Source organism: Solanum tuberosum, unplaced genomic scaffold, assembly GCF_000226075.1.
Source record: "Solanum tuberosum cultivar DM 1-3 516 R44 unplaced genomic scaffold, SolTub_3.0 scf00255, whole genome shotgun sequence".
In the NCBI taxonomy this organism is placed as follows: domain Eukaryota; kingdom Viridiplantae; phylum Streptophyta; class Magnoliopsida; order Solanales; family Solanaceae; genus Solanum; species Solanum tuberosum.
The window spans coordinates 613,083-623,526 of NW_006239184.1; the positions used below are offsets into that span (position 1 = coordinate 613,083).

General features: G+C 33.3%; 1 protein-coding gene across 2 annotated transcripts; it reads right to left on the reverse strand.

Moving 5' to 3' along the window:
* Positions 1-2,907: 2,907 nt before the first annotated feature.
* Positions 2,908-8,640, reverse strand: LOC102587524 (vesicle-associated protein 1-2-like). Of its 2 annotated transcripts, none has more exons than XM_006357852.2 (8): positions 8,487-8,639; positions 8,321-8,391; positions 7,557-7,638; positions 7,351-7,466; positions 7,132-7,260; positions 6,958-6,999; positions 5,339-5,416; positions 2,908-3,384 (listed from the first exon to the last, which is right to left on the reverse strand). In XM_006357852.2, exons 1-8 carry the CDS (start codon positions 8,539-8,541, stop codon positions 3,274-3,276), a joined length of 684 nt encoding a protein of 227 aa, XP_006357914.1. In that variant the 5' UTR covers positions 8,542-8,639; the 3' UTR covers positions 2,908-3,273. The 2 variants fall into 2 exon arrangements, with proteins under 2 accessions (XP_006357914.1, XP_015169161.1); XM_015313675.1 differs by lacking the exon at positions 2,908-3,384 and adding an exon at positions 3,963-5,017 and having other exon boundaries at positions 8,487-8,640.
* Between the last annotated feature and the right edge of the window lie 1,804 nt (positions 8,641-10,444).

Below are 10,444 nucleotides of genomic sequence, written 5' to 3' on the forward strand. Positions count from 1 at the left end.
AAAGGCACCCTAAGTGTGTTGACAGTTTCTTCGAACTCTTGATTGTTAATGTAGCACCATGTTATTGTGTTGGTGTTAACTCCTATCTAAAATCATGTCATCGATAAACTACAAGTGTGTCATGTCCTATCTAATTACCTCTCCTCAATATTGCTTTGCCTTACAACTACCTTTTTCTCATAACCGCCATAACGACCCCTCACACCTTTTCACTGGGGCATCTACGCATCTCCTCTTCAATGCTCGAACCATCTCAGTCTTGCCTCTTGTTGGGTCAAAATAATCAAGGTGTCATACGAAAGTCGATAATTGCAACTCATGACAGTGATAAATTAGACCACAAAAAAAAAATATACTAAAACAATCATTATATATTAATATTGTTTAACCAAGCGACCTACATATAAGAAACTACTATTAAAAAAAATTACTAAAGCTATAAAGAAAATAATTACTTCTTAAACTATTACATTGTGGATGTTATTGTGTTATTATGGAAAGAAATGATCTTCAATGTATAAAAATTCAAAAAAATTCCTTCGACAGGATTAACCAAACATGGAAGTCTTTTTCAACAAGACTTTTTTTGATTAAGGCACAATTGTAGTAGAATTCAAATTAAATAAGGTAGAAAATTCGAGGCAAACCTTAACACTTCTCACATCTTGTTCACTATGGAAGTCACTCCTACTTTGTCTCAAACATTTTTATTTCATTAGTATACCTTCAAATATGCCTACACATTCATCTCAATATCCTTATTTTCCCTACTCTCATCTTTTGGACATGCAAATTTTTGACCCAGCAACACCCGCCTCATGCAATATATATAACTGATCTGACAATTACTTTATAAAACTTGTACTTTTTAGGTAATTTGAAATGAGCATAAAGATTTAATATAGTTGTCTATATATGTATCTTTATTATAATTAAATTATTATTTACTTGGTTTATGTATGTCTAAGTTGACAAGTATTCGAGAAATTAAATTCCTACATGATTGAGATCAGTTGAGCGTTAATGTATAGTAAGTTTTCATCCATAAAAAAACAATCCCTGTTTAAATCAAAAGAAGTAACTCATCTCACTTACGAAGAAATTGTGTGAAAATGAAAGTGGTGTAGTATACCCTCAAATTGCCTCTATTAGGTGCAACAACAATTAATAATAAAGCACTCGTGAATCCACAAGGCAAGGTAGAAAGAATTGAAGGTTTGTTTTAAGATGCACAAATTAAATGCAAGCCATCTTTGGTAGCTTAATTTAGACTTGAGAAATGGTGATTTTAATCCAAGAGAAAAAAAGATTAAAAGGTAAATTGAGCAAGTTATCTGTTAAAGAAAGAGGAAAATTTGTTGACTTTAATCTAAAGTTAGCAAGAATGCTAAGGAAAAAATTAGGGCTGGGCATTCGGTAATTCGGTTCGGTTTCGATTTTTCTTTTTCGATATTTTTGGTTCTTGCGATAGGTGTACCGAACACCGAACCGAAATAATTCGATTTGGTTCGATTTTAGTTAATTTGGTTCGGTTATTTGTTAGTTCGGTTCGATTTTTGTTATTTAATTTTTTGTTTAAAAAATCAAATACCCGGAGACTAGTCGCCAGTCGGCTCGTCGCCGCTGGGCGCTGGTTGCTGAAATGAGAAATCACTAACTGCTGAGACACTGACTGGCCGGCTGCCGCTGGTCGCTAATCGGCTGTTGGTCACAGTGGTCACTGGTCGGCGGCAGTAATTAAAGAATGGTGAGGGATCAGGGAAGTGGGAAGTGCGGCGTCACTAAGGCACGAGCTAATTTTGAAACATTGAGAAGTTGAAAAATGAAAAGGTAAAAATCTAACCTAATTTTGCATTTTCTTTATAATATTTAATATTAATAATTAATATAATATTAATATATATTATAATATAATATATTTCGGTTTAACCAAAATACACAAAAATACATATCAAAAACCGAACCAAAATACCAAAAATTCGAAAACATATACCGAAAATCGAAATACCGAAACTGAAATATCAAAAAAGTTCAGTTCGATTCAGTATTTCGGTTTTTCGATATTTATGCACAAGAAAAATATAACCTAGCTAATGAAGAAAAAGTCAACTAGGCATTTCTTATTCCTATCTGGAAATGAAACCTTTTTACCATACACATGCTTGAGAAATGGTGATTCTCCAAAATGAACTTTTTTTGGAGTATCTGTCGGTCGACATTTTTAGAGAGTCCAAGCAACATTATACCTAACTTATATTGGGCTCAAAATGTCAAATGCTGAAATATAAAATAGACTAAGGTGTAGTTAACTTTCTTATCCGTTAGGTACACCTACACAAGTCCAAAGTACTCTTCCCCTATGCACGTATTCTCTAAAATATTTCAGCACACAACATTTCAAATCCATATCAATGACTCTCTGCATAAGGTTACAACATAAGAGTTTAGTGTTGAATGAGTGGCAAACCATAAAGACCAGAAATACAATTTTCTGGATCTGCAGACATTATAACTTAATGATATTCGAACAAAGCGACTAAGGAAGATAACAAGGGAGTATCAAAAGAAGTTAGTCGAAATCTTGACACATATTTGGGTGAAAAATCCTTTAGTGTTGGGACAAAGACCAAATCGTTGCACAATTCAGCATCAACGCATTCGTAGGAATGGTTGGCCCAATGACAGTGAGGATGAAGACGAAGATATGGATATTCATTGTGATGCTTGTAGCTGTGATGTAACTTTTTCCCCTTTCCCTTCTTTTCTACTCTGTAATATTTTGACTCTAAACTTTGTCCATAATTTAGTTTTAGTAATGAAATAAACCCATCACTCTGGGGAATGAAACGTTGAATCAAAAACTCAACTAGTCAATCAATAACAATTCTTCATGTTTTCTGGAAATACTAACAATAGCCATCTATTAGCATTACATGTCTTTAGCTGAACTGTTTTTCAGACAAAACTCGTTTGATATTTCATGCTTCGAAACAAAAAACACCTACATGATAGTTCAATACAGGCTACAACTCAATGTGGTATTCTTTCTTCTTTTCTTCCTTTTGATTTACCTCATAAAAGCAAAGCTAGGACCACAACTATAGTTCTATCATCATACGACATTGAAAATATTCAACTAATATACTTAGAATTAGCAAGCAATTCAGACTCAAATAGATGTACAAAAGTTCTCTTAGAAAGTATTCAAATCGTCCCTCACACCTGCCCACAGCAACCAGAAAGAGAGTATAAAATCTCAGAGCTGTGAGGTCATCAAACGTTTCTGACAATGAACCCCAAAAGAATACCAGCCAAGCCAACCAGCAAGATGTACAAAAGTCGAACTCCAGTACGACGTTCGTGACGTCCATGCCTAAGAAGCTCCTGGACAATGGTTTCAAAAAGAACCAAATGATAAAATCATCTTAGCCAAAATGTCAACACAACAGATGGAAAATTTTCTTTGTGCACACCTACTAAATTCAAACAGTTGTTACAAGAAAATCCAGATAAAGGCCCGAGTTTGTTATGAAGTTCCCAGCTTAGGCCAAATCACCAGCCTATGGTTATCACACTAAAACTAAGTAGTCTACGAACTACTCCCTCCGTTCCTTTTTATATGTCACATTTTTAGATTGCACTTGCATTAAGAAATTATGTAACTTTACCCTTATACCCTTATTTGATATTTTCTTAAGTCAACTTTTCAATAAATGATGAATATGCTAGATTCCAAAAATTAAAATGCATTTGGATGACTATTTAAATTTTGAGTTTATTTCAAAATCAGATTTTATAGAATAGTGAATGGAGAGAGTAATTAATCAATGTATGAAGTACTCCAATAAATATTAATTACTTATTAGTTTTCCTAGGTTGATCAAAGTATATATTTTCAAGACTAATTAACTACTGGTAATTTATGCATTGATTTTATGAAATGACAAGTATTATGGTCCAACTATTTATAGAAAGGGATGACATATAAAAAGGAACAGAGGGAGTATTTTCTGCTGATTGCACAATAAAGTTTCTTAAAATCAACTTGGTCCACATTCTAAATACAAGTTCTAGTCTCTAACAGTTACCACCTTCTCTCTAAAACTCGCCTTTCAAGACTAACTTAGATCATTTGGTTAATGCTTGTACGCTAACGGACCTGTTTACTGCTATAACTGGGGATTAATGACCTTCAAGCTACCATGCACATAAAATTATCTGGAACTTGTGAACTAGTAGACAGAAAAAGGAAACATCAATTTACTTAAAAACCATTGACCAGTAATGCAGAAACACAGGGAAGACACATTTTCTTTGACTGCTGCACTAACACAGTCTCCTTCTGGAATGATACGGATGCTAGTAGCATTAACATATACGCCTCCCATGATCATTGCTTCAAAGACCAGGCCTCTCGGGTTCACTTGGAATATCATTAATAGCAGCAGGACTGTTAATGGGTTCATAACCTGGAAAGACCTGTTACCTTTTTGTCTTTGGAACATTTGGCTCACTGGAAATGACAATACCACAACAACAACAAACCCAGTGTAGTCCCACAATAGTTTTCATAAATAATAAAAATCATTTTCCCTTATAAAAATGTCAGCCCAAGGGCTATGGAATTCCATTTGTGAACAAATAGCCAGACTAGTGATATGCCCATTGCGGTTAGTTGGGAAAAAGGTAGAAGGAACCACTATAAGCTTAACATGGACGGTTCTTCATTAGGTAATCTAGAAGTTGGAGGTATGGGAGGGATTTTATCGATAGCAGCAGATACTGGGTTCTTGGATTCATGAAAGGTTGTTCCAAAAGCTACTAACAACATGACTGAACTTTGTGCCTTGCTCTACAGATTGAGGATCACTGTGAAAAATAACTACATGCCACGAAAGATCAACACTGACTCCTTAGAGGTAATTAATCTACTCCTTAAAAATAATGACACTTACTCTACTATTATGGATGAATGCAGGTTATTGACGGTGATGCTACAAGCACCTCAGCTGACTCACTGCTACAAAGAACAGAACATCATCACGGACTAACTAGCAAAGGAACGAGCAAAGAAGAAACTTTTTGGTAACATATTTTTGTTGATAGTTCCTCCTTGTTCGCCTATGATGCTTTTCAGTTACACATATTAGGAACTCCTTCTAAAAGATCCATCTCAGTTATCTATACCAATCCCGGCTTTCATATATATATATATATAAATAGAGTAGAAGACTCCAGAGGCTGTCTGAACCCTGTATTTTGTAATGATGCCTAACTATGTTTAATATATATAAAGAATGTCTGTTAATCCAAAGATAAAGAAAGAAACATCAAATACCAGGTCTCGGTTGAGCTTGGCATTTTGTCGAAGAATGGAATCTCTCTCTTCCATCAACCTCAAAATGAGATCTCTGGCCTGCAGTACAACCAAGAAATGAATTTTGTATCAAAAAGGAATCATCACACATCTGTCTGGTATCAAAGTTGGAAATGTGAGAGGACATTAAATTTGACACTAGCATGCTGAAAGAACGAAACCCGTTGCCTATCACTTCCCAAATCCAAAGATAGATGTTGAGGCATAATGTGTTTCTGTAGAAGAATCAAGCATAGACAATTCTTATTCAACAATTCTACTGTTTATGTTCTTTCTTTTTTCTTGTTTTGATGAAATTTCACATGTAATAATTATCAAACTATCTCCTTCTCAGGAGAGATAATCCTGAAATAGTAAAGAAATATTTTAAAATTCATAATTACAATAGCGTTGGGTGTTTCCAGCTTGTTTATCACCTCTACCTGTGTATGCAAACTTGAGCTAACTCTTGAAATGACTAAACAATTTTTGAGTTACCAAGTAAGTTGGTGAAAAGAACGACAACACAATAATACGCCTCAAACCAATCAAGTTGGGAAGCTGGTGAAAAGAAACAAACATAAATTTATTTTCTCTTCAGGTTCTGGTGTCACCTTTTATTCAATGAATAAGAGATTTCAACAAGTAGGGCTTGCCATTTGTCAAAAGAGTGTCTGGAGTTGCTGACTACCAACAGAAGCAGCAGACCCATTGATTTCATAAGAATTGCGCTTAGCATAAATTGTTGAAAACAGAATGTTGGATTAAGAGGCCGAAAAAGAAGGAAAATACTATTCTCACTTATCACATTTTGAAGGTGAATAACAGTGTTTGTATATATATTTTTTTCTTTTGATGTTATATTAAGGGTTTATAGATAATTCTTGCAAAGTCCTGAAATTTCTTAAGAATTACATGTTTACTACAATGACCTCCATCTTTTTCTTTCTTTCTGGAAAACTGAGAAATCCCCAAGGGCGAGTGGGGAACAGTTAGGAACTCGGTAGATAACAAACCCGCCCTTCCACCCTTCTCCACTTAACCATGCTTTAGTAGCGGCATTGTTCAAACCTGTGAGGCTGTGACATGTGCCTAACCCACATATCACATATTTGTGCTCTTGCTATTAGACCAAAGCCCTGCGGACCTAATACCTCCATCTACTAAACAGATTAACTGCACAACAAGGAAATGATAGTTGAGGTCTTGAGGATCAAATCAACTTCCTATAAGTGTAGGTTATAAAACACCAACATATATGGTCCCCTTTTAGGTGACGAACCAGCTGAGAAGATGGTAACAAGGGAAACTAAATATTGAATAAATCTAACATAAGTTGTTCAAATTTCTCGAGTTGAAAAAGTAAAATCTGATAGGTTAATGGGTTTCATAAACCTTTCTAATGAACACAAAGATTCAAAGAGTTCACTTAAGGTGTGCCCAGACTTCTTACCTGGTTGAGGCCATCAAGTAACTCCAATGAGTCAGAAGGTACTCAACGTTTACAGGTCAGATGACAAACATTTCTCCCAGGAGACTTATTTGTCTAATGAATTAAAAATATCCAGACGTCAATGCTTTACATGACCACCATAACATACCTTAACAGAGTTGTCCTGAGGCTCACTGTGTTCTTGTAAATCCTGTATAAGCAACAAAAAAATCATTTACAACTAATGTATGTCCCTACCATGATGAACAGATAAATAGAATTAAAGGTGGTATTCTAATCGATTAAATAAGATACAATAAACTAATTTAGATTGTCATTTTACAGTGTCAGAAGCTGTTGGTGAAGTTCCTTCCTCAGAATCTTCAGGGACTGGTGATGGTTTTCGTGGTGGTGAGACATAAATAACTTTTAGTTTGCATTCCTCAACATCATTTCCCCCGGGCTTGTTGAACTTCAGAAAATGAAAAGAATAAGATTGGAATGTACCAAAGTTGACTACAATATATAAAACTTTACGAAAGGCTAAAATAAGCTAAAATACCATGTCTGGGTTAATATCTTTTGGTGTAGACCCAGGGTCCACAATCACACTCTGTACAAGAAACTTGTCTTTGCATTGCATATCTGGAGGTAACTCCATTTGAGGTTGCATCGTAACTAAGTCCAATTATCCACAAATGTAAACCAAAAATAACATCAAACATCCATCAAATCTAAAATACCCATCACAGAGAACTAGAAAAGCACCTGTAACATTGGACCTTGATCGTGGGAGAACAATTCCACTGTTCGGCCTAACAGTATACTTCCTGGGATTGGTCGTCTTTACCTAATAAAAGTTAACAACAGTATATAATTTAACCATTTCAATACAGTAGTAAATCCTGCTCAGCCATAATTATACAACAACTAACTTCTAAATGACCATTTCCTTGATTACAAAAGATCTTCCTCATAAATCACATTTCTTCCGTCAATTATGATTCTTTTAACTGAAAAATAATAATCCATAATTGAGTTAAGATAAGGATTTCAGCCTTTTCTATCATCTAAATCTATAAGGTAAAATTACCCTCAACCAGTATTTGAGGCAAACCAAGTGCTTTAACTTTATGAATCACAAATTAATGTGCTTCTTCATTTCCGGTATTTCCTTTTCGATCTACTTTGTACTGTTTTTCTCGATCTATCGAAAACAGTAATAAGTTATGCGTACACCCTACCCTACCCAAACTTCACTTTGTGAGATTACACAAGGTATATTGTTGTTTTTTTGGTTGGTGCCCATATTGAAACTCTGACTAAATTTGGATCGAGCATTGTTGGGTCCATTCGGGTGGCTCTCCAACATGATTCTCTCTGTACTCAGGACTCGAACCCCTGTATGTTGTTGTTGTTGAATCACAAATTTAAGTATACATATTAATTAACTATAGTTACACTATTTTTAGTCCCCAAAACCCATTTCAAAAAATAAAAAATGGAGATTAAGTAAAAAAATGATATAGTACCTTGAAAGCAACATGATTATCAGTCTTATTGATGAGTTGAAAAGAGGTGGAAATTGACTTGTTGAGTTCAACTTGGAAACAAGAAAAGACAATAATCAAAACCCTAGCAAGTTAAATTAAAACTGATAAAATTGAAGAAGAGGAAGAAGAAGAAGAAGAAACTCACGCGTAAATTTGAGATCCAAAGGATCGATACTTAGAAGTAGTTGTTCAGTTGTCATCTTCAAAATCAAAGAAATTTCTGAAATCTCAAGAGACGAATTTGAACATGAATTTCATAAGTTTGCTTTTCCCAATGCAAAATAGAATCTTATTTTGACGGAATCAGAATACATATATTTTATTAACATAATACTTAATTGATTTTAGTGTATATTTTTATTATATTAAATAAACTAGTAAAATTACCCGCGCTTCGCGCAGGAATTTAATATCATGAAATTTATAAAATAATACTTAAAATCTATCCATCATTAAAACTATAAACTATGTTATCTTACATTCAAGATTAAGTAGTAACAAACATTAATAATGTAAAGGAAAATGAAAATTATTACATCTTATCATTTATCGTTAATAACATAAGCATAAATTAATGACTGTAAAAATACAAACCATGATCTATAACATAAGCAATGGTGTTAGTGAGCCACTCAATAGGAGCAAAGTACACAAATATTTAATTGTGAAGAAGAAGAAGAGGAGGTTCAAAATTTTCGTTGTTTTAAAATGAGAGGAAATCCCTCTATTGATAGACAACAAAGGGTAGTATGAACAAATGTTTATTGTGTCTTATCGGAAATGTTACAACTATTTGAAAAAGTTGCAACCCTTTGAAAATGTCACAACCTTTCATAAAAGTCACAAATTTTCATAAAAGTCGCAACTCTTCATTAAAGTCATAACTTTTCATAAAAGTCGTAACTCTTCATTAAAATCGCAATTTTTCATAAATGTCACAATTTTTAATGAAAGGGGGAAGGCTAGTTTTGAAAATAAATAAATTAAAAGAAAATTCTGATTTGTGGTAGCGTCACATGGGCCGGTCTAATGTTCTCTTTTATATATATACTAGATATGTGCGCCCATGCTAGCACGGGCCCAACATATGTTATTTATTTTATCGTAATTTATGTGACACATAGAATTAAGAGAGCCGTTCAATTTTTGTAGATATTTTTTTAAATAATTAAGTTGTAAATTATTGTGGCCTATTGAATTTACATAATTTTAAAATAATATGTTATTCTCTTGGTTCCAACTTATATGACACGAATGGAATTTAGAGAGTCGATCGGTCAATTTTCTTATATGATTCTGAAATATTTTAAGTAGTGATTTATAGTATTTTACGTAAAAAAAATTGTAATTTTTTTAGATTTCTTACTCTATCAATTTAACTCTTTTTCAATGTTTAATCAAATGATCTATAGCAGCATAAATATTTATGATTTATTATGAGACACACGTATAGAAATAAGCATTCACTTCATTTTCAAATAATATATGATACTTCTTTTGTTTCAATGTAAATGGGACATATGAAATTAGAGAGCAAATCAAAATATTTTCAATTGCTAATTATTGTGATTTATAATATTTTTACGTAATTTTTAATAATATATGTTATTCCATCTATTTATATTCATGTGACACTGGTAAAATTTCAAGACTCAATTAAATCTTTTTCAAAATTTTAGTTTTTTTTTATAAAAACTGTACCTCTAATATATTTTGTAACTAAAATATAAGAAATTGAGCAATTAAATTACAAAAAGTTAATTTTCACAAAATAAACAAAGCGAATTTTTTTTGAAGAAATAGTCATGAGGCACAAAAGAGAATGGAAATGAAAATTGCTCAAGTGGGGTCCATATATTAAGAGGCATTTGGGTAATAGTGAAAAGAAAATTGGAAAGAAGCGAAATAGAGAGTTACAAGGCCCCACATGCATGGGAAATAACCCCACTTTTCGATTGAAATAAAGGAAAAAAGTAACTTGAGAACTGATTTCGGTGTCCTATAAAGAGAAAGTACAATTCTAAAGTAGTCATGTACAATATTATTTCAGCATAAAATTAAGAAATTTCCAATATTGCCCCTTGCTAGGGAAGCAAGCATGTC